The following is a 25,729-nucleotide window of genomic DNA, read 5'->3' as shown; positions in this document are numbered from 1 at the left end:
TAGATATATACTCATTCAAAAACTATTGATAAAGCCATAAAATTACTGCAGTGCCCTAAAATACATAAATACTACACAAGTGGCCCAAAATAATGAATTAGTAAGAGAAAAGTGGTTCTTCACTATGAGAGTTGTGAGGCACTAGAACAAGTCGCCCAAAGTTGTGGATGTCCTATCTCTGGAACTGTTCAAGACCAGGCTGGATTTGGCTTTGAGCAGCGTGGTCTAATGGGTGCATCTTGCCCATGGCCGTGGAATTGGAACTTGATGATATTTAATGTACCTTCTGACCCAAGCCATTCTAGGAGTCCATGAAAAGTGCACACAGCACCATGAGTCTTAACATTTGAAAATGTTGTGATTGTACATAGAAGGCTGTTTGGGTATTTGCATGCATATATTAACGAACTTAGTGGCATCTAATGTTGTGGTTTATCTGTTGCATTGTTGATAATGACCCTGAATATTGACTCATTGCTGGGTAATCTTGCTATAAATAAAACCAGTAAAACAATTGTGATTAGATTCAAACTACAGGAGTTTTGCTACTTTGTGACATTCTTGAATGTGATATTGAAAATGAAACCCCTAAACAAACAAAAAAATAGAAAAAAGGAATTTCTACTTAGGCCAGCAAAGCATTATTTTTAACTTCATTATTTTCCAAGTCTTTGCTGATTAGCCACTATCCAGCACTGTACTTCAGTAAAACCAGTTAGATCAACTCTGATGGATTTAAAAAATACATTTCATATAATTGTGTTCATACTAGCCAGTTACAATTTTTTTGACTTCACATCAATAATCATACTTAGCATTCAGTCCTTTTGCTGCTATTAATAAGTATTCAGCTCTTTTGTGAACAGCTTAGTGGTATATTTGGCAAACAGATACATGGTATTTTCGTGTCTCTAATGAGACTCTCTTTTGTTCTCACTGAAACAGTAATTGTCTCTTGGGAATACTAATAAATTCAATTATGCTCATAATATGTTTCTAACTCAATATTCAGAAAAATGTTATTTCTAGCATGTTTGACTAAAAAAAAATTATGTATCCTTGATTAGGATTGTGCACATTAGAATAACACAACTACTGTCTGTATTGGAAACATTTTAGTTTAAATATACCAGGATTTTGTCAAAATGAGATCATTGTTGCTAAAAAGGAGATGGTAAGTTTCAGATGAAAATTAATTTTTAATTTTGAAGAAAATGACCTCAAATCCATCTGCTATAATTCATTAATGCAGCAGGCAAAATGAAAAATTTAGAAAACAGCAAAAGTCTCCGAAATTCTTATATCTGCCCATTTATATTCTTAAATGTATTATACCTTCATATCCTACTCATTTGAAAGAATGTGATAAAAATACCAGTAATTGAAGAGCATGACCATGATGTTGCACAGTTGATCAGCAATTCTCTCATGTTGGAAGTATTTAACACTGCATTTGGCCAGCAGCTGAAGAAAACCACCCTTCCCTCAGAACCCACCAAACAAGCAGGAAAATGCCTCCAAACAAGCAGGAAAATGCCTCTTCAGACAAGAACTTGCATTCAAATACTTGTTCCTAAATAGACACAAAACTTGAAAATTTTTTTTTTTCTTGAATGGTTAATTAATTACAACATTCTTGATGCCTTCAACTATTTGAGGGTATACATTCGATTATCTGCTTATATGTCTTGGTTCCCTTTTTTATGAATAAGACCAGTTGACTATTTGAATATGTCCTAAAAATATTTGTTTTCTATTATTCAAAGACAACATGCAAATGTCAAAGGAAATGATACAATTTGTCATACAGCAATCATGTATTCCTACACAGATAGCAAAATGGAGTTTCCTATGTCTGCTCTATTTTAGGTGCTACACTATTTTGCTTTAGGGTCTGTTTTTATAAACATCATTCAGGAATTTTTTTCTTTTTATAAATTACCTGATAGAAGCTCTTACATGTGCATTAACTGTGATAAGTAAAAACACCTAGAAAACATTTTACTGGTAGATAGCACAGCTGACAAACAGTAAACACTGAAAGTATCTCCACAAAGAAAGAGATCTTTCTGATAAGGTTCCAGACTTGAAACAGATATGACTATTAAAAAAAAAAACAACCCTTACCTTCATCAAATATTAAACTTTATACAAATATTTTAAGTTTCAGCTTAAGAGTCACTGCATCTATGAACAAAATGCTCCTTACATCTCGTAGGAGCATTAGTTTTTATTTTCTTTTGGCAGTAAAACCCCTCTGTTTTTAACCTATCCATAAGGTGCTAAACACCTTTTATTTTTTCAAGGAAGACAATTCTTTTGCCACATAATAAGCACAGATAGGTTAACAATCTTATGCAACACTACTTTGAATTCAATTCTATTTCCTCTCAACCTTGAGCTTTTGCTGGGTAGTCTATATTTGTTGCTATTTGATATCTACACACAAATCTATCTGAGTCTCTCCCATCATCTCATTATGGAAATGGTGAAATGGTTACTAATTATCAGTCTGTGTAACAGACATAAAAGTTAGCTGATATTACCACTCATTATTAATAAAACAAACCATCTTATTGCAAACAATGAGTTAGTAGGGGGAAATTATTAACTGGGGAAAGGGCCAGAAACACTCTGAATGAAGAAGTAAAAACTTCTGTTTATATATTCAAAGAAAGAAGCTTACAAATAAACCCAACATTTGAGGTGCTGTTAACTTTCAGGTAAACAATACTATTATTTGAATTAATTTAAAATATTTTATTTTACTATAATTGCAATTCTATATAAAATTATAAAATAACGTTATCTTGGAAAAAGAACTGAATTAATGAAAAGTTAAAACTTTAATTTTTCAAGAAGTTCCATTATTTTCTTTTATTTGACCACCACTGCCTATACATTCAGAAGACAACACAGTTATAATCCAACAAGGAATGCCTGGGAAGGTCTTGAGTTCATGAAAATGTAGTTGATCAAACAAGTGATGCATTTTATTGCTTTGTTAAATTGAAAGAAAAAATATAACGACCTGAACCGAATACACTACACACACTGTTTTTTCATGTTGCAGCTTTACTAATACTGTGTTAATCCAGTTTGCCAATCTCAAGTGAAAAAAGAAGATGGGATTAAAGACAGAGTGATGAGTAAAAAACCCAAATATCAGCACAAAGAACCTTCATGTGTTTTGTTAAAAGCTTCAACTTCTTATCACTTCTCTAGGTGACTTTTTGTTTTAAATAACAGTTATTTCAATGACATAGTGAAACTGCTTGGTTAAGAACTCCCTCAGTAAAACTTTTAAATTATACTTCTGCAGAGGAATCACTCAGGTTTACGATTCTTGCAAACATACTTTTCGCCACCTCAAGATGTTAATTTCTTTTTTTTTAATAAAACTTACAAATCTTTCTTTTGTAGGACTAGACATTCTACTTTCCAGCTTTGTTTATGAGACTTGGACTGATTCACTTAAGGAATATCAATAATGAGCCAGTTCTACACACACCCTGGGTAGAAGCTGCAGAGCCCACAGGGTTAGGCTGCAGCTGAACATCACTGCTGAGCAGCTTGGTGGCATCTCAGTACTAGATTTAGGTACTTAAAAGGAACAAATGTGAAAATAAACCATGCTGTGCATTTAGCCCTGGAGAGCACAATTGTCTTTAAGTGGACAATTGCATTGATTTCTGTGGAGTATGCAGGAGTTGGAAATTAAGCACCTTCTATTTTTCTTGGAAAACTGGGGACATAATGGATAGTTACGATGAACAAAAATGTGTCATCTCAACAAATTTTCACTGGGTTATGGCTCTGCTTCTATTAATGGCAAAATTGACAGTGTGAACACAAGCAGACCCCAAAGAATGAGTTCATCCCTTTGAATAATACTTTTCTCATTTATATCAGACATTTTTGACACATTTTTGTGACTTTTAGCTCATTTTTTAGAACTTGTGTGGCACTAGCACAGATTCCTGTAAAACATAAGTGGCAATAATGTTAGAGAATTGAATCCTGCTGTTTTCACATAAATTAAATACAGAGGTTCATCGCATGCTGTGAGATCCCCTGTAGTGATTTCTTAATATCCTTTAGATCATTTTTCAGAGTTAATCTATGGGTAGTGTAAGAGATGTTATCATTTCTTCCGTTTCTATAAGGGGGCTTTAAAAACTGTCTGCAGTTTCTACTGAAGGAGAGGAAAACATTCTAAAAATATTACCTTAATAAATCTCTGGCAAGGTTGAGGTGTATTTGCTTCAGTATATAACAGAATTTTGTGTCTAGGATGTATTCAGCCTTATAACTTTTGTCTGTACTCTTTTTTCTTTACCCTCAAGAAAATGTCATTTACTAAAATAGAAGCTGATCAGGCTCATGTTAAACTCAGTAACAGAACTGCTGTTGAATTAAACAGGAGTGAGATCAGTCTCAGACTGAATGACAGTGAGAACAATTGTGGAAGTGATTATACAGAAAAGGAAGACTAAAATTAACAGCTAAACAATTAAATAAGAAATAAACTGAAGAACACACAATTAAAACACACAATTAAAAAGGCCAGATGAAAAACACAAAGGCTCTGGTTTCCAGAGACAAAGAAATAGATTAGAGGTCTAAATCCTTTTGCAGTTCAATAGAAGTTGAATGTCTGTCTGTTGGATTTTCTTTTAAATTCCTGGCCAAAAGTAAACAATTTGAGCAAAAGTATTAGGTAAATATAAAGTTTTAAGACAGGAAACATCCCCCCCACCAGCCAAAAAAAAAAAAAAAAAAAAAATATAAAACCCACAACAAGCCAAAACAAAACCTTGAGTTTTGAGGAATGCCTGAAGATCATATATGGCATGAATAAGACCATATCATCCATCAACTACTATCCAAGTATCAAGGCCACATGCTATTTGGTAGCATGGGGTCTAGTCCAAGAGCCTCTTGTCCACAGAGAAAACGACAGCTTTAGTGGTGGTGCTGCCCACATGTTTTCCTTTTGGTCTGTTGCCTCAAAATTGGTTAAACAGAGAAAATTCAAAGTGACAAGCAAAGACAAAGCAGAAATAAAAAGACAGAAGGCTCATACATCTTGACCCTCTCCCTGCTTTACTATTAGAGGCAAGTCCCTCCTTTTAGAGCTGCACTCAGCCAGCTTTTGGAGGTTTAGCAAATTGCCCACCCTCCCCCTCACCCTGCATCCTGCTTCCATCGCTAGGAACTCAATCCACAACAACTCACAGCAGTCTTTTTCTCCCTGTTCCTCAGGGAGAGACTTATACAGTCTATAAGTCTCTGTTTGATGCATTTTTCAGGATGTCTCTCTACTCTTATATCACATGGCAATCTCCACCCTTCAGAGTCTCAGGGTTCCACTAGAAAGGGTGAAATGTGGACCATGGAGCTCCAACTTGCCTAGCTGCTCTCTCAGCATGGCAGATATAAGAATATTTCAAAAAGAAACAGTAAAAAAGAAAAAACCTGCCTTTCACATTGTTGCAAGGCACAGAGTCAAAAGCATTCATGACCCATAATTAAGAATAATACTAGTTGAAAATGCTAAGTGCATCAGAATGTCTGGATACATTTAAAGGTCACATTTTAAAAGGCACCTTTGAGAAGATATAAGGTCTGTAACATCTACTGTTGCCATGAATGCACATGTCCTCAAGATGTTTTTCTGAGAAAAACACAAATTCTGTGTAGTCACACATACTGTAGCAGTGAGCTGGACTTTGTCAGTGGTCTGTAATCTCTCCTTTTTTTGTCTCTCCATCCCACCCCACTGTTGAGTTTCTTCTTTCTGTGCAAAGAGTGTTTCCAAATGTCCACACCATGGCTGAGAGCAAACAACTGAAATCTAAGAGCCTGAGCACAGCCTGCAGTGTGCAAAAACCTTCATGCCTTTTTTTGTTTTACTTTATCCAAGCCAAATCACTGACCAGGTTCAGTGAGATCACCTGAAATCACAGAACATCTGTCTAGCTTTGGCAGTGCATACAAATGATGCTAACTAGTGAGATGAACAAGACAAAGAATGCTTTATCATAGTCCCTATGCAAATTGCAATACTTAAATTCTCTTATATTTTATGTGACACCCTTGAAGAATACTTTGTAATGCAAAGGATATTGAAAAGCAATTTCTATCTGCAGAAAATGTATCTCCTATCAAACATGAACCCTATACTCAATTACTCAAGACAGACCATTTGCCCCTTCCCAATCACTGCAATGACCCAGTGCAGCACACTCCCCTGGAGAAAATCCTGCTACACATCAGAAGACTGAGGAGAAGAGCTGTTCACTCTACTACTACCTAATGAACCAGGCCTTTTTTTGCAGAACTATGGGTGAGAGCAACATGGAGTACTTAAACCATCTTCAGCCCCAACTTAATAATTAGATTTACTTATTTGAGGAAGATGTATAACAGATAAGACAATGGTTGTCCTCAGGACCATAGTAGTCTTTTATTCAATAGCAGTTCCAACTTGGAAAGACATTACTCATCTTAAATGTAAATCATGAAATTCTCAGTGGAGTGTATTACAGAAGTCTAAACGTTATGATCTTATCTAATATTCTCTCTACTTTAAGTATCTCTATTTAGTATGTCACTTTAAACTCTATTCATAGGATATGTCACTAGCATTGCTAATTTTGAGTCTCTCTCTTCCATATAATGACTGCTTTCAAATATGCTTCCACTTGCTTGCATTTTTTCAGTTGGCATCACATCTCATTTCACACCCTTACTTGTAATGTCTTTTTTTTCCATGATACCATGGTGTTTCTGAGATTAAAAACAAAGATAAATCATTCTCCTTCTCTCTCTCTCTGAAACCCTTTGTACTTTGGCATACGTATGGACATAATGAAATATTGTATTGCTTTTTCTTTTTCTGCACAACCAATAAAGTTGCTATTAAGTAAGACATTATCTAATGGTTCAATAATACACTGACCACTTTCTCAGAACTCACTCTCTGGATCATTTTAATTCCATGTAATTGGAGTTATAAAATATGATCCCTAATCTTTAATTCTGACATGGAACTAAATTATGTTACATTTGCTATTATGAGTTCTTACTGTGAAAACACAGAATTATTATATATTTAAATATACTTGATTACCTTTCCATAGAAAATGGGCATACCAAGATAAAAATGAGTGTGTTTGGGAACCAATTATCCACTCTATCACTCTGTCACGGAGTCCACATTTTATAATTTTAAAGACTAATATAATATCCGTATTCAGCATATTATTTTACTATATGTTTAAAGTGCTTGCTGACTCTTAACTACGTGTAACACTTGTTTCTATGTTTCAGCATAATAACTTATAGACCACCTCCTCCTATACCCAGTGCCCTACAGAGTGGAAAGTGGTAGTACAACTTAGCAAATACATCTTTTGAACTTTTCAGGTGTTACTGGTATAATTTTGGGTCATGTGTCAGTGTCCTTGGAATATTACAACATTAGGCATATGCCACATATAGGCATAAATTGTTGAAAAGTAAAAAAAGAGCTGACAAACAGCACTGCAAACAACATGCTCTAGAGGAAACAAACTCAACCGAGCTGAATGTAATACCTACAATTTGGAAACCATGTTTCCTGAATTTGTGAGGACAGAGTGATAGAATGGCCTGGATTGTAAGACATCTTAAAGACCGCCTATCTCCAATCCCCTAGCTGTGGCAGGAGCACCTTAGTAAACACAGAAGTTTTAAGGACCTCCTGTAAGTTTGCCAAAAATTGTCAGAATATTAAACAGAGACCATATTATAACATATCCAGTTAAGTACACTGGCTATTGTGTATATACTGCTACTCTGGTGACACCTCATCACTTCTGAAGTACAGAAGACAACGAGGGTGATTACTTGGTTTAGATAGGGGATAACACTAATGGCAGCTTTACAGCTTTGCATGTGCTTATAAAACTGGAAGGAAAACTTTTACTTCCCTTCCAAAATAATAACTCCTTTCATTGACACATGGCTCTTCTCTGTGTCTGAGATACAGTTACACCCTGACAACTTGCCTCAATGGCTTTTTATGATTGTTTTCAATTGTAACTGCTTTTTTTATAAGACTTAGCCACAGTCTGAAATAAAATGGGAATTTTAAATTAATCTCTCATGGCTAGAATGAGTAAACAAAATCATGCATTTCAAAGGAGATGGATGATGAAGAGATTTGTCCTGCCCCGATCCTATAAGCACTTGTGTCTGAAAGCAGACCTTATGAAACCACTAAGCATATTGCCCACATGGGAATAGGAATGTCCGTGACATGGAGCCAAATGTACTGCTCTGTACCCAGCACTTGGTGGATGTTTTGAGGAGAGGAGGAGAGAGACAAGAGTTATCCAACAGGTAAGTGTATTTGCCTCCCGTATTTATAAATTTCCCAGCACTAACTCAGAGATTTCTAGATAAAATAAAAGTGCATTGCCACAGTGAATGGTAGCCATGTAGAGATGATATCTAAGAGAAGCATAAGCTAGCCCATTTAAAAGAATATAAATAGAGGAAAAATTTAAAAATAATTGCTTTAATGAGTAGGATGTTGGAAAAACCTTCCTAATGGGTGGCTACTGAAAGATTTGTTGCATCTATGACTGTAGGATTAATTGCTGACAGAATTGGGGTTCATAAGACACATCAGTAGCCATACACAGGAAAACACAATCAGAAATGCTTCTGTACTGGACTCAAAACCTGGAAAGCCAAGATTGAGAAGAAATCTCAGACTCTGCTCTATTTATACAGCATTTAACTATGTAAAAAAAATTAAATCTCTGCTTAAGGTATGAAATGATATTTCTTAGTCAAAGTTTGGCTCTAGGACAGAGCATTCTCCTCCACCCCTTTCTTTTACTGGTCACCTAAGTCAAGTGTTTTATTCAAGTGAAGATCTACCTGAAATGATATTTCTTAGTCAAAGTTTGACTCTAGGACAGAGCATTCTCCTCCACCCCTTTCTTTTACTGGTCACCTAAGTCAAGTGTTTTATTCAAGTGAAGATCTTGAATAAAGGGGTACCTCTATAGCAGACACACAGACCTAATATCATGTTACAGACACAAACTGGAATAAAAGGAAGAGATACATATGATTAGATAAAATAAGTGGCCCAGAGTTAAATTTGGTTGCATTTAGAAAATGAGACTAGCGACTACATTTTGAGAGGCAGATTAGAGAAAAATCAGAAGAAATGTTCTAGCTCAGAGGAACAGGATTTTGGACATTGGTTCATTTTCAGAGTTAAGGCTGAGCTGTTTCACATGTAAAACAAGACTCAATTTCGTCTTATTTAGTCTTATATAGCTACATTTGGTTGGAAATCTGTTTCCTAGAACAGCTAGTTGCTGGTAAGTACCTCTGGTTCCCACTTTCCTTCTGTTCAGCAGTGCATGGCTGCTTCCAGAGAAGGGTTGTAGCCCAGTCATACAATGGCCTGCAGCCTGGCAGGGAACTCAGGAGCTCTGGATACAAGCCCCTCAAGAGTGAGCAGACATCAAGACTAAAAGGTTGTGCCCCATGCCACTAGATCCTTCTGCAATGGATGATGAAAAAAGAATGAGGATTGACATTAACAATGGATTCCTAATGACACTTGTGCTCCATCAGAAGCTATTTCACAAAAAAGGATATAATTCCTGGATAAAAAAATGGATTATGTCATCTTCCACTTCCTATTGGCCCCATTGTATTCACAGAGTTATAGACTAGTTTGTGAGAGGTGACCAGGATCATCCTTTTCAAATCTTTAAAGCATCTCTTTCTACTAGCTGTACTGAGAATTAGAGCTCTAGTTGTAGGAAGACTGGATATTATTTCCTTCTCCTCTCCTGTGTTGCTAAAGTCTAAGTGTCCGAAATACAGCTGGGTCCAGGCCCAGCTAAGGAAGGTAAGACTTTCCTCATATAATCCTGTACATTCACCCATAGTATGTCTTCTAATCCATCCTTGGCATTCGCTACAGAATCTCCAGTGTTTTCAAATGGTCTAACTAAAAAGATCACACAGTGTTTCACTTCTATAAGGATTCTAGTCAGTATGCAGGGCTTCAGTTGACATATTGGGATGTATTTGCATCAACTAGCTTCAGATATCCAACTTTCATGCTTTGAATTGTCCTCTTCAAGTAAAGTTCCTCTCAGTGTTTCACTTCTATAAGGATTCTAGTCAGTATGCAGGGCTTCAGTTGACATATTGGGATGTATTTGCATCAACTAGCTTCAGGTATCCAACTTTCATGCTTTGAATTGTCCTCTTCAAGTAAAATTCCTCTCTTGCCAGTCATAACATCAGAAATTCAGACCCCTAAAAACAAAAAGTGCTGTGAACTGCAACTTTCTAGAGATGTGAAGATGAATCAAAATGATAGTGAAGATAACTCCTGAGTAAGTGTGATATTTTTAGGCAACAGGTCAAGCAGACTCATAGAAATTTTTGAGAATACACTGGATAAATTTAAATACCGTTTTGTACTGCTTCTGGAAGGAGTATCCCTGAAGTGAAGTTCTTGCCCTATCTGTTCTTTGGAAAGACCTCTCTGTCAGCGTAAATGCATATAACACCGAACAATTAAGACAAGTTTCTAGGCGGACGTATTTAATTTGGTTTCAGAGTTGCTTGTTTTGATTTAACTAGAATGTATGGATCTAGGCTTGTGAGAATTTATAGCATTGCCTGGAAATAATAGTTGAAGTCTTTGGAGAATTGGCAAAAGAGACTGACTAAAGAGATCTAGACAAGCAGCAGCCATGCAGTTTAAAATAATATGTAACATATAAAGAAGTAGTTTTACAGGTATTACAAGTTGTCCTGCTACAAACACAAAAATCATCTTCAGTAAATCATCTTTCTAGATACTATTTCAAGGCAAGAATATACATCTACCCTTTCAGTCTGAGATGAAATCCCAATGCATTTTAAATTTTCTATAATAAACAATAATAATAATAACAATAATATGAACAACAACCACCACCTCCATAATGAAGCTTTGTACATTTTTAGAACTTGGTCCCAGAAAATAACTATGAAAATCAGTGATTTAATGGAATGACACATCCAACTACTGAACTTTTCTGTTTGCATTTTCTGTTTTCTCTGAGACAGAATTCAACAAGAATTGAACTAGAACATATAGAATTACTTACTGTGCAAAGCGTCTCAAATGTCTTTTCGGAGACAAAGGATCCATCAAGACCAAAAAGAAAAATTGATGCATAAGAAAGCATCCCTCCAAGGATAATAAGGTTGTTCATGTAGGGACTGGACATCTTTATTAGTCTATGGACAAAAGGTGAGAGTGCATTAAAGAGGAAACTATTACTGCTAGGCTACTAGAACAATAAAGAGCTTTATGTAACCAGGCAAAGAGATAACTCTTCTAAAATTCCATGAAACCTAAAGGCATGCACAGTATTTGCTGTTTTATAAAGTTTAGCATTGTTTTTGAACATATAGTTTAGCAGGTTTTTGAATGCCTAGTAAAAAGACCTCTTTTACTGATGGATTAATTAGCTAGAGTTAATGTTATTAGCAGACAGTCAAACCTAAAATAGTAAATTACACTTTTCAGACAGTAGAAAAGAATTTAAATACAGTCTGTTTTAATGTGAGTATATTACCCAGTGATTTCAATTAAATAGCTCTAAAATACCACCTTTCCACAGTTTTAGATTTTCCCTACATGTATATGTAGATAGATATATTTACATGACTGGTTCTACAAACACCACATTAAACACAAAAGAATAGAAGTAACATAGATAGAAGTGATAGAAGGAACATGAATGTCTTACTTCTGATTTCTGTTTTTGATGTTAAAGAACAAGAAAGCACTGGCCATGATCATTCCTAGGATTGTGAGGGCAGAGAGGATGCTGTAGAGAGGCAGGGAGATTTTGCGGAGCTCCTCTTGTATAATTGTTTTGTCCTTCGGAGGCTCAACTCCTAGAATTACAAGGGAAAAAAAAAAGGCTAAAGCTCAACCAGAATTTCTGCAAGAAACTTTGTCTCATCTAAGTACTATACCTTGAATTAGCACACTTAGCAACTGTGAACCACATCAGTAGCTGACGAAATCATTGACTTTGGCAGACATATGTTAGTCACATTGATTGACATAAAGATTTGCATTTCTGGGGTAGGTAAATATTTTCTTTGGAAGAAAAGACACAACCATACCCCAGTGCAGAACCCCATACATAGTAACTAGCCTCATTTTAAAGTAAATAAACACCAAAATGCATACTTTGAGTGTAAATTTTACCAGGAGGTTATGCTTTTCTGAAACAATTGACAGAGCAATAAGTAGAAAACAGAAAGCATCATTTCTGTGCCCATTGCTGTTGCCAGAGCAAATTCTAACAGCCTGTCTGGAGACAAGCCTTAGTGTAGCATCACTGGGACAGGGATTGATGGCCCTGGGGCTGAAATGTGGTCCTGGGCTGTGGCCATGGTGGGGGAAGCTCTGGGAGGAGCGAAGGGAGAGTTGCTGGTGCCCTCAGGATTCTACAGAAGGGAACTATATGGAACAATGGATAGAAAAAGTTTTATAGGGACAGATCCACTTTGCAATGGATTTGAATGTCTGAACTTAAAAACTGTGTTTAAAGCTGTGTACTTCATCGACAGTCAGCTCCAATTAATTAAAGGCTTCTCGGTTTAATGAGGAGAATCACTTCCTGACAACTGCAATAAAACTCTGCATCCCCGACTTCCCACACTCCATTTCACCTGCTTACTAATTTTTTCCTTGGTGCAGGAGATTGGCAAAAGGCCTTTTGCATCACTGTCTTCCTTCAGAAACAGATTTGTGTGCCCTACAGTTCCTGAGCCTGTCCTTTTGCGTTGGATCTCCGATGGGGCTGCAAGGGCCACAGGACAGAGCAGCTCCTTTCACAGCATGGCTGCAGAAGTGGAACTATGAATACCTGACCAGCAGCTGCCATGGCTAAATTTTACATCCACTCTTCTGCCTTGCACCTAAAAGAATATTCAAGGATTTACACAATAAAATAGTTTTACCTTTAAGAGTTAAGTTGAAATTATTCAGACCATGGAAACTTGCTATCCTTTGGCCTTTATGTCCAACTTTTCAGAAAAAAAAATCCTTTAGATTCTTACAAAAAAGTGGCAGTGAAGGGTCCATTTGTTGATTTAATACTGGAGAAAAGTACCTGAGATTTTCCTCTTTCCCTCCACAATTGCGTGTATTTACAGTCCATAGAAATTCATAAAATTAGACAAGTAGCAAGCCAAAAAAACCAATAAATGCCTGATTTAAAAGAACTAACACTAAAAAATAAAACTTCACCCTACTATTTTTACACTCTACAGAGTATATTGATGGTTTGTATTTATTAAATATAAACACAGAGTGAGACAACATCATTTATATTCTTGTGTGTGCACTGGGCATTCAATCCTGTTGCTGTGGAATTTTATGCAATTTAAACAGGAACAGGTTTAAACAGGAACATTTTTACTATTCTCCTTTTTAAATACTTAAAGTTACTAGGATTCCACTGACTGGAAGTCAGTGTCCTCCACAATCAATATCCAACAGTCTCAATGAAAAGCTAAGATGAGTCAAAGGAAAAGATTCACTGTGAGTCACCTAATACATCTTAAGACTAACATAAAACAGGTTATGGGTGGAAAGATCACTTTCAGGTGTGGTCAGAAGGAGACCTAGCAGTCTTGTCCTGAAAAAAGACCATACAGAGACTTTTCTCCATTATATACTGCCTGTAAAGGCGAGAAGTTATAAACAAATGCTGTCTCCTGAAATTTGATTCATACTTCATATATTCTCTGGAAATTAATGGACTGAATCAGTATTAAACCACATCATTAGTTCCTCCTTGCAGCAAAAATAATCTGCTGCTTCCCAGACTTTGACAACTGGGAGATATTCTGCACTCTTCATTTCCAAAGCCTCATTCCCCAGAGACACGTGAGAAGTTTGTGTATCTGTGCTCTTTTAAGTCCAGCAAGGGATATCAAAAGGAAAGGTGGACAGCTCCAGCAGATGGACAAGCAGTCATGAATTAGATCACTGCAGTGCAGCTCCACCCAAGCTCATGCAAACCTTGGGTGTTGGGACATTGGAGAAATGTGTAGTAGAATACAACAGCACAACAGCTCGATCATCCACCTCACCAATCCCAGAGGAAAACCACACAGAAGTCACAAAGCAAACTTCACTTTCTCTCACTGAACTGCACCATAGCAGACCTTAAGATTAAATCTTAAAATTTAGCTTTGAAAAGAACGTATATGTCTGCATTCAACAGGAGACACACTCAAAACTCATTTCAGCTCACACCTGGCTGCCATGACCACAGGCTCTCAAAACCATGGATATGCTTGCACTCCAGCTACTTGAGGGCCAAGAAAGTCCTCATGTTCTATTGGAGCAGCATGGGACAAAAAATGACAGGAAGATACAGCAAGAAATGCTATATGCCTGCTGTAGATCTTCAGAGTGCTGCTGGTCTGAAAACCCTCTCTGGCCCTGTTTCCCATGGGCCATATTAAAGTCAGCATTGGTATTTTGAAAACCTATTTTCTAATTACCTAACAGACACCTCCCAAAGAAAAACAACTACCTCCTCCTCACGTCTGCAAACACAGAACGTGAGAGCATCCCTCAGGTGAGATCAGCTGGGGGAGTGGGAAAAGGGGATGAAATAGAACATTATTAATTGGCGAAGAACATGCTTCTTGAAATATCAAAGAACATTCGTGTACACATATAAATTTGATTTTTGCCCTATAATTGGAATAAAAACCAAGTACACAATATCAAAACACTGCAATTTTCTGTTCAGAATTCTATTTTTTGAAGAATTTTCCCCTTTTACTTTCTACAGATATTAAAAATCCTTCAACAGCTTTTTAAGAGCACACAGTCTTACAAACTACATACAGCTATCCATGTCACTCCTGTGCCTCTTTCCAGTTTTGTCTCCTACCTTGGAACCTGATGCTGTTGTTGATTATTACCAATGTGTCATCCACAGCATTGTATTCTCCCACCTTTACTTCTTTTTGTTCTGCAGAGAAACAAACAAGAGTGATTGTTTATGGCAGTTCACATGTTCTCAACTATTTAACTGATTTTTCTTTTCTGACAGTGTGTCAAAAGGAAAAGAAATATGAAAGAATAGGGCATGAATAATTAAATCAGAATGCCAGACAGCTAACATCATTAAAAGAAACATTTCTGGTACTTGAAAGAAATGTAAAGCATTTTTACAGACTCATTTACATAATCAGGAAATTTCTATTGGACACAGTCATCTCCAACTTAAAGACCACAAATTTTCTTAGTGGCTCACACTACGCAGGACATTTTTACTGGGAGAACACATACAGTTATATCACACATTTCCCTCCCATTTAAACAACCAGGACATCTTGCTTTGTGAAGTATTTCCCAGGAGAGTGATGGTGACAGGCTTCAGCCAGTATGGAGCAGACTGGCCAGTTAGCAGATATGCTGGGAATCAGATCCCTTACTCTGAGTGAGAATTAGCAACTCATTAATACCCTGACTGCAAAACACACTCTGTTATATAATTAAAGCCAACACACACTTGAGTTAAAATTTTACAGTTAGTCTCATCTGGTATTTTGAGACTGTCTTCACATCTATGGCCTTCTTGTACCTGACAGAATAGAGTATGCAGATAGAGGAAATTGTTTGTTTGCTGCCTTGGCCACTGTACCTGAAACTCTGACATGCATTTATCCCACACTTCTGATAACATCTGGCATCAATTATGTTCTGCTATTTTTGTTGAGCTTTTGGTATGGCTTTGAAGTGCAAGAGCTTACTGAATTATCATTTTTACACTAAAACTTTTACATTTTTATAAGACTTACAAACCACAGGCTAAAGATTTAACCATTGGCTAAAAACTTCTTTGAAAAGCTGTCGCCATGATATTGTCTGAAAAATCCTTTTGCCAGGAGTTTCTCCTGAGGAGATGAGGAGCCTCAGGAAATAAATGTAAACAATAACTATTTGCTGCAGTGGAATGCAACAGGTGCATCTGTGATCTGAACAGGTGCATGTTGGTTGTTTCTAATTAATGGCCAATCACAGTCAGCTGGCTCAGACTCTCTGAGAGTCATGAGCTTTTGTTATCATTCCATTCCTGTCCTTTCCAGCCTTCTGAAGGATCTTTTCTCTCTATTTTTTTAGTATAGTTTTAGTATAGCATTTTAATATAATATAATATCATAATACAATAAATCAGCCTTCTGAAACATGGAGTCAAGATGCTCAGCTCTTCACTTGTCCTGGCACCCTTGAACACAACTGTAAAGAGCTGGCTCAGCAGAGACAAAAATTTCCTTTCAGGCCTCTCTGTCTGGACATGCACAACCCAATTTACATTTAAATTCTGAGCTCATGACCCTATTCGTGACACTGATTTGGGGAGCTGATGATCTTGAGCTAGATGGCAAATTTGGAAAGACTGTATTTCACCCAACAGCTCCACATTAACCTTTTCTCCTTTCTCACTCAAAGTGATTTTGCCTGTTCAGCTCTGCTGAATAGAGCATCTAGCTCCATTTTAGTAAAATCAACAGTCTGACTAATACTAATCTAGAGCTCACAGGAGGCAAAAAATTTCCTTAACACTAACTACTATTTTTATTGTTATGTTGTTATATCTATTGTTATATTTCTAAAATCGTCTGCAACAAATTGTAGGCTGGGCTGGAAATCTGACAGAGGGTCCTAGGCTTTTACTGCACACCCATCAAGCGCTGGAGTTTGCAGTTCTGAAGACTTATGGAGTTTTCAGTCTGAAGACTTTGCCTTTCCCATGAGCATGATCCACTTGGATGGACCTAAGACTAGTTTGGAATAAAAGCAAAATCCCCTGGTGTCTAGCAGCAGTTCCACAAAGCCCACCCACATGGCATCACACACTTTAGAAGTGAAGATAAGTTTATAATTTCTGTCACAGACTGAACATTCACTGTGAAACAGATACAGAATCAATTCTTGACAATCTTAAATAAAATATTCCCAGTAGTCATCTAAAAGCTAAAATGTTTAATGCAAAAAACAGAAGCAATTTACTTCCATTTGTATTTGTAGCATGACAACTGTTACCTCTAGAGCTAAAACATCAAAACATAACCTAGAGAGAAGAGAGAAAAACATCAGGTTGCAAATTGATATGCAGTGGGCATATTAGATACCAGATAGTCCACAGCATCTCCTGACAGCAAAAAGGGATGACACACACCTTGGTGCTGGTCTAGCCCCAGCTTCACAGCAACAGGCTAAAGGCTCATAGCTCTGATGAGCACCGAAAGGAAACAAGTTGCTCTGCAACCACTTCTGTATGGAGAGTTTACTGAGACTAGATGAGATGTGGGAAGCACATAACAGGTGGAAAAACATGTACAAAAACCAGTGTAAATCTGTGGTCTGATTACAGTACTGAAATTAAAGAAGTTTTTGTGTGATTATTTCATGTGACAGATGACACCATTTCTTTTCAACGCTTATACATTCTTACATGGTTTCCTTCACAGGTGAAGTAACACTGAGAATGTGCCTAGTCCTGTAATTAGCTAGCCTGGGTACCAGGAGCCAACCCTTGTAGGAATGGAGCTCAGTATTCAGAGAAACAAGCTTCCACAGCAGCCTGAAGAGCAAGATTTTTTGACTTAGAAACCCAAGAATGTGGTGGAAAAAACATAATATTTACTATCAGGAAACCACATGATCAATGCCTTGTCCCTTACCAACAGGAAAGGACAGTTCATAGACAGTTCCACATATCACATTTTATTGAAGTCAAGAAGAGTAATAAAGATATTTGATATCTTAAAGTAGTGACAACTGTGGAAATTAGTCTGTGAGGGAAATAAAACATACTTTTATTGAGAGGAAGGATATACTATCCATTTTATGATGTGACTAGAGGGGTGCTGAGGGGGAGACACAAAAAGGTTTTTTGTGATCTTTTGTTCTCCCAGCAAGGACAACTACAGCTGCTGGTTTTTCAGATCCCCAGGCACAAGTGCTCATCAGTGACAAAGCCACTTCCAAATATTAATTAAAGGAAGCAAGGAGACAGGACTGTGGCTCTCCTCTCTTGCACAGGTCAATACAGCTAAGGATGGGACTGCAGGTTCACTTTTCTATATGCCATTCCACTTGCCTTTGGAAATTCTGAATTATTAAAGCTAGTATAGTTTTTGTATAATGTAGCTTATATCTGTCAAACCTCTGAGTGTGAACAACAAAAGGACAGGAGAGTAGAACTCCTTCAAAGAAACACCAACAAAGTGCTTTTCAGAATATTCAGAATATGATGTTGGTTTCTTTCTGTAGTACTTCTATTATTTTTAACTAGATCTTTCTGTAATCATAATGGAGATATTGTATTGAACCTCATAATAAAATGCAGAAGAAAAATATGAGGGAAAATGTACTGGGGTTGTGAGATAATGTTTATCAGTACCATGACAGGAGCAGAGAAATTTCAGAACTTGAATCTGAAGCTGTTCTTTCACAGAGAAACAAAACAGTATAAAAACTAACCAACCCAGATAAAACTGGCCCAGAAAAATGTGACTGTAAATTATGCCTATAATTCTCATGGAATTATAAGCAATCCTTATTGTTAATTAATTGTCACAGAAGAGATTACTTATATGGTCAAGATGAAAGCCTTCTGCCAACAAAGAATTAAATACTCTTACAGGTATATTAAAATGCTTTTCTCTACATATTTTATTACAGAATTTTATAGCCCACTTTAAGCAACTCCACACAAATTGACTCACTAACACTTAATTAATTCGCTCACATTTCACAAAGTTTGTACAGAGGATTTTCAGGAGCATATCAGATAGTTACATGTTCTTGTTGAATAAAAGCAAAAAAAAATCCTGCAACTGCTATCAGCTGAATGAAACAAACTTACCAAAATGCACAGCAGTATTATGATTGCCAGTTTGACAGTTACCCACTTACACTGAGAATTTCCAGATGAGACTATTCTTAGTTTCAGTTCCTTCAGTTCCTCATAATTTCTATTTTCACCACATTTTTGTAAGTGTACTTATTCACACCTCATGAAGACAGTTTCTACTGAAAGTGTTTATGGGTAAGAGAAATGCACTTGCAATGCTTAAGAGATGGGACAGATGGATTTCTTTTATTTTCCTCTATGTAGACAATGCTGTCTAGCTTTCAATGACACAGTATCTAATAACACCCTCAGTGTTAAGCTAATAGCTTAGCTAACTAATAACTAAGCTAATAGCACCCTCAGTTATGTCAGTCTGACTGCAAATAACCCTCACAGTGATGCAATTAAGCAAACACAAAAATGTTTATATCTGTATAAGCACCAGTACAATTTATGCTCATAAAGGCCCCTCTGAAAAACCACCATATCCTAAAAAGTTTCAAAAATATGTGTAATGATATTCATATCCATTCACTAACTCCTATGTGTCTGCTTGGATATACTCATGTAAAAACTATGTCTGTGCTACCATAAAGCCAAACTACATGTCTGTCCAAAACAAGTGCCCAAAACACTTGGCTCCAAATGAAGATTAAGGATTTTAAAACTCATTATAGCTTACCACAGCTTGACACTACTAAGAACACTCTTATGTCACTGTAGCTCTTAGAATTCCATGCAAACTACAAAGAGAAATATGAGCAAGTGATGAGTATTCACTTTCCAACAAATATGAAGTAAATTTTAAAGTAAATTTGACAAACTTAGCATGGACTGTTCTCCATATAACCAAGGGTCATAGAGGTTTCTCATCTAGAGGACACAGGCTATGCTTGATTTAGAAGCAGCAGAAAAATATTACATATAGCTGCAACCCTAAAAAGTACCTAGGTCTTTGTTTGTTCTGAAAAACCATGCCTGCAAAAGGTGCTGCCTCCATGACTCCTCCTTGAAACGCTTTTCAACATTTTTTTTATACAGCCTCTCCTGCTTGTCCACACAGTAAATGATCACTGCACTGCCTTAAACCTTCCTGTGACATCAGTTTAACAATCCCTTCTCCCACTGTCTTCCAGATGCCCCTTTTGCTTAACCATCCTAATTCAGTGGGAGTGATTGGAAGCTTAGCCTTTTAGAAAATCTTGCTGCATAATCAGCACTCAGCAGCCTATCTCAGGAACCAATATTATTAAACCTTGTCCTACAACAGAACCATTGAGTTTCTGAGCCTTATTCCTTATTCATACATCACAGCTCAACAGAACTGCTGGCAGCTATAGGGAATACTTAGTCATCAGGTCTCAGAAGAATTTTGGAAGAGTTTGCCAACAGGTGAAACTAAGCATGGTCCATATGCACCTGAAATACTTGAAGAGGAGAATGGCTCTAAAATTTGAAAGATTTTCTGGTGATTTCATCTGGGGTAAAGTTAATTTTCTTCACAGGGGCTAATACAGGACTGTGTTTTGGATTTCTGCTGGACACAGAGTTGATAATACAGAGATGGTTTTGTTCCTGCTGAGCAGGGCTTACACAGACTTAAGACCTTTTTGCTTTTCCTACTGACACGTTGGCAAGGGGCTGGAGGTGAATGAGAGCTTGGGGCGAGACACAGCCGGGACAGGTGATTTCACCTGACCAGAGGGATATTCCAGGCCATATGGCATCATGCTCAGCATATAAAGTGGGAGAAGAAGGAAGAAAGAGGGGATATTTGGAGTGACAGAATGTGTCTTCTCAAGTAAATGTTCATGTGATGGGGCTGTGCTCTCCTGGAAATGGCTGAACAGCTGCCTACCCATGGGAAGTGGTGAATGAATTCTTCATTTTGCTTTGCTCGTGTGAATGGCTTCTGCTTTTCCTGTTGAACTGTCTTTATGTCAACCCCTAAATTCTGTGCATTAATCCTGTGAATTCTCTCCCCAGTCCTGCTGGTGGACAAGTGACCAAGTGGCTCTGTAGGGTTTGGTTGCTGACTGGGGTTAAACAACGACAGATTTTAAACTCAAATTTCAAATCAGTCTCCTAGACATGAATGAAAAATCATGCCACTGCACAAGTACTCACACTTTCAAAGACACATCTGACTTGTCTGAAAGCTCACCATTAGCAAGCTATTGGCAACTCGCTGATAGGTTCAGTGCAGAGAGTGAAGGGTGCTCTGACACATTACATTATGGTGTCCTGAGGCTTGTCTTTCTCCAATTTCGCTTCTGCCCACACTCCCTTTTAAAGAGTGAATGCTTTTCTTTAACACTTTACGCTGCCAGTCACCTAGCAATCATTTGTCACTGACAGGTCTTAGGTCTTCTTTCTCATTCCCTCTATTGCCTCCTGGGCAGGCTCCTGAAGAGATTATGTGCTGCACTGAGCGACAGCAATCCTGTGGCCAAGAGTGTTCAGAGAGCAAGTCACGGGAAAGAAGACTGGCCAAACACAAACAGTGAAGAACTTAAGCTGGAGGCTGAAAACTGATGCCAAAGCTCAGAACACTTCCCATGTTTCAATAAATCTTGAGCAAATTACCTGCAAAGTCTCTGCTAACCTGTCCTGTCTCACTCATTTTGAAAGCTGTTTCATGAAATAACAATCTACCAAATAACTGGAAATGCTGTCTCAAATGCCTTTACAATAATGAATGAAGCTAAGTGTCAGGAAAGCTTATTTCCTTCAGAATAAATACTGAAACATTTCATGTTGTGGATCATGTAGAAAGTCTTAGCAAATTAATGCAATCTTAACTTTCATAATATGTCCTTGTCAGACAGGACTGAGAAGCTTTTCAGTTATCCTTATCACATATCAGCAATAACCAACAAGAGTTGAAAGTTTCCAATTAAAAAAAAAAAAAAGAATCACAATAGAAGCTTATAAATAATGAATGAGCAAAACCTTTTTCATTCACCTGCAGGCAACCATTTCTTTGTTTAAAGACAAAAATGCTGAGATTAAGAATCACAGTTCAAATAAGGAAGAAAATGTCAGGTCAGATAGAAGATTATTTTTCAGCAGAAGCTGCCAGAAAAGAAGGACTCAAGGAAGAAAAACATGTTACCTTTGCAAGGATTTGAATTGTGACAGTTTTTGCCCTTGTAATTAGGGTTTTAAAATTTGTTTTGCCCTAAAAAATGCTATTTCTATCTTTAACTGCTGCATAGTTATTTATTTCATTTAAAGTTTTATTTATGTATTTTATTTATGAAAATCTTGATTTCATTGCTTTGGAAACATAGACACAGCATACAGGAAATCTTGAGTTATAAAAGCAGTATATATAACAAGTGATAATTACTCCTCATAGCCAGTTCTCTGGCTATAAATCTTTCAGTCATCCATCAAGCAAAACAGACAGAAAGGTCAGACCACACAAAGGCCAAACAGGATATCCTTTGAGTCAGGATAAAAGCTAAGGAGTCTTAACCCTGGATGTATTCCACTATGTTAATAATAGTATTTTGCCAAAAGGACAGAGCATGCTAGTAGCACATAAAATATCATTAAGTAACCTGATCTCATAAAAGAATCTAGTAATTTTGCAGTCCAAGAAGAATCTTCTATAAAAACTTCAAGAATTTGCATTTTTATAAGCTTTCAAAAATTATTTTTACTGATTCTTTTAAACTTTGTTTTCACCTTCCTTATTATACTTCTGTCTCTTACTTGGTTTATTAGACTGACTTCTAGCTCTGAACAGAAATTTAGTAGTATAGTTCATACGAATTTACACCTACAACTATTAGGTATTTATATATTATGTACCAAAGAAAGAGCTATATAATGAAATAAAAAAAATAAAGACTTTGTTTAAAACAATTATTTCTTTAATGTGAATTGTTAACACCATCATTCTATAATGATGGTGTTCTTCTGGAAACTGAGAAAGGTATAAATAAATATAAAGAAATTATATTTATTTATAATCATCCATGAAGCATAACAACAGTTGTGCTAAAGTAAGTGAACAGAGCCTGCATTAATTCTTCTGCATGGAAGTTTCTGTTTCTTAGGATGCTTAATAAAGTCCTTGATCGTTTGAAATTAGGTTGTACATGAGATCACACTTTTTTAAATTTAAAAATCTTGACTGATATCACACTGTATAACCTGAAACAGTAATTTGAATCAACTCTAGTAAGTAAGTTAAAAGATAAAAATATATATTCAAGTGCATATGGTATGTTTATATTCTAGGATACATGGATATGCAATAACTGCAATATCTTAGTCTAGCCAAGGGTTGTTCTGTTCTACTTTCATTGTCTTTTATTATTTGATTAACTTTTCAGAGAATGCAAATCCTCATCATTCTGGGAGTTTATTTGCCAAAATAAATTATTCTTTAAAGTCTAATGATGTAATTATACATGTCTTATTTAGTATTAATATTAATATTTATCTAAATGTAGAATGGTCTACAAAAATTGATATTTATAATATTTATCACTCTGACTTACTTCCTGGCAGAGTCCAAAGCCAACAGGCTTTTCTTGACTCAGAATTTACAATGGGAAATAACATTGTACATATAAAACTACAGGCAGCAATCATGAGAAGACATTTGCTATATTAATAAATGATAACTTCATTACCGTGTCATACAGTAGTCCATTTTCTATAGGGGTGTGTGAGCGAATCAGCCTGTGCAAGCTTGGGCTGACTTCCCAGGAGAACTCCCAGGAGCTTCCCAGGTTGGAAAGGGCATCCAGGCAGTGACAGGTTTGGACATGGATACCACTGATCTGCAGAGAAGCCCCTCTGGCAGCAGCCCAGGGCCCAGCAGCAGCTCCATCTGTCAGAGTCCCTCTGGGAGAAGGACAACTGGAGGCAGGGTGTGGAGGTGGCAGTGAGAGAGGCCATGGCCACATTCTCTTGCCTCCTGAGCTTGATTTCAGAGCACTGAAATGTCAGAGATTGTGAGGCAGAATTCAAAATGCACCATGACACTACACTTATTCAAAGGTAAGGGACAGCAAACCACAGGAATGCACTGCACCCATTTGAAAATCTGTGGTGCTTCCAGAGAAACCCAAGATGACAGGGCATTAGTGTATCCACATCTTTTATCCAAGGGGAATAAATGCAATTATTATGTCCCTGGTGTCCTGGAAACTCAGTCTGAATAGGCACACTGTGCACTATGAGGATAGTCTGGCAAAAGAAAGATTTAAATCATTATGAAATTACCAGATTTTTTTTTCTGGTTATACCAAAAATTACTCATTAATTTAAATCAAATCCCCCAAGCAGCAGATTTAAATCATTATGAAATTACCAGATTTTTTTTCTGGTTATGCCAAAAATTACTCATGAATTTAAATAAAATCCCCCAAACAGCGTCATTTAGGGAAGAAAAAACTGGGAAAATCACTGCTGTCAGTCTTTTCTGGCTTACCAGGGTAAAGTACACATGCAGTTTAAAAATCAAGACACCCAGGACAGTGACCTAATCCCAGTTTCCATCTGCTAGCTCAGCATTTAAGCTTTCCATACAAACATGACAGATGATGTGATAGAAGATATCCTGACAGGAAATACAGAGTCCCCAGGGACCTGGATGACCCTGACACCAGCCCAGCTACATACTCTGATTGAATGAGAAAGGAGATCAAGGTGACCTTTTCCTCCTCTGGTGTGCTTACTATTCTAGCATTTCATTTGATTTTCTTGTGCACACCCAAAATAAATGTTTTGCTACAACTACCTAAGCCCATTACTTATGTAGCTGAAATTCTAAATTCAATGTGTAATATCAATTATTTTTGCAGTAGACAAAACAAATTTAAAAACCCACATAATTTACTTAGAAAGCATGATGTGGTTACCTTTTCCCAGAGAGGCTTTTCTTGTCAGTGTGGTGATGCACAGCACAGCAGTTTGACAGTAGCCCTGGTCTGTGGACAGCTTCAGCTGACCTGCACGTGGCTGCTAAGTCTCTGCCACTGTGTTTTCGGTGGCTGCTCAGATGTACAGGATGAGCTGCATGATGCAGTCCTCCTTCTGAGGGCTGGTTAGCTCTTGCTAACTTAAATGAAAACCAAATTTAAGTGCACAACATGACAGAAATAAAAATGTCTCCCAGAGCAGATGATGTGTGCTTGACCAAAGGATCATGCCAGCAATCATGCCTCCCAGCAAGGCTGTTTTCCCTTCATTTAGCAAGGCATGTCTGCTTTCTGGTGATCTCACTCCATGCAGGGAAGAAACATAAACTCCATTTTGGCACATTTGGATACAAACCTATGATTATATAATTAGGGCCTTCCCTCACCTTCTCTCAGGGCTGCGTTCCCCCTCCCCTGGCAGAGGAAGGCTGAGCAGCCTCCCAGACGGCTGTGCCTGCTCTGCTCCAGCTGAGATGCTCTAAACCAAGATGATCTGGCTTCTTCCTTATGTACTGCATCCTTAAACTTTTACAGAGTTAAGAGGGTGTTATTTAAAGGTTGTAGTTTCACAGCTACCAAGCCTGAAAACGCAGGAGAGCAGCAGCTGCTGTGCATATTATGTGTGTTAGATCTCAGCTACTCATTATGTCCTTGAATAACCATTACACCAGGTGGCCTGTGAAAACACTGTAGCTCATAAAGAACATTCTTCATGATTCAGGGTCAAACCCAAAGGCAGAATTCCCACTGTCCTCATCCTAAAATACAAAATAAGGGAGTTGAGGCAGTGATGAACACATT

General features: G+C 37.1%; 1 protein-coding gene across 1 annotated transcript in view; it reads right to left on the bottom strand.

Annotated features, from left to right (window-relative positions):
* The window catches only part of GABBR2 (gamma-aminobutyric acid type B receptor subunit 2), a 458,985-nt gene that overhangs the window by 145,382 nt on the left and 287,874 nt on the right, over positions 1-25,729 (bottom strand). The window contains exons 9-11 of the mRNA XM_039711173.1: positions 15,012-15,092; positions 11,832-11,982; positions 11,184-11,316 (exon numbers count right to left, since the gene is read on the bottom strand). Coding sequence (XP_039567107.1) covers positions 11,184-11,316; positions 11,832-11,982; positions 15,012-15,092 — 365 coding nt within the window. The remainder of the gene's footprint in view (positions 1-11,183; positions 11,317-11,831; positions 11,983-15,011; positions 15,093-25,729) is intronic.

This window comes from Passer montanus, unplaced genomic scaffold (genome assembly GCF_014805655.1).
Source record: "Passer montanus isolate IOZ18808 unplaced genomic scaffold, ASM1480565v1 scaffold24, whole genome shotgun sequence".
NCBI lineage: Eukaryota > Metazoa > Chordata > Aves > Passeriformes > Passeridae > Passer > Passer montanus.
This window is presented reverse-complemented; position numbering and strand designations above follow the sequence as displayed.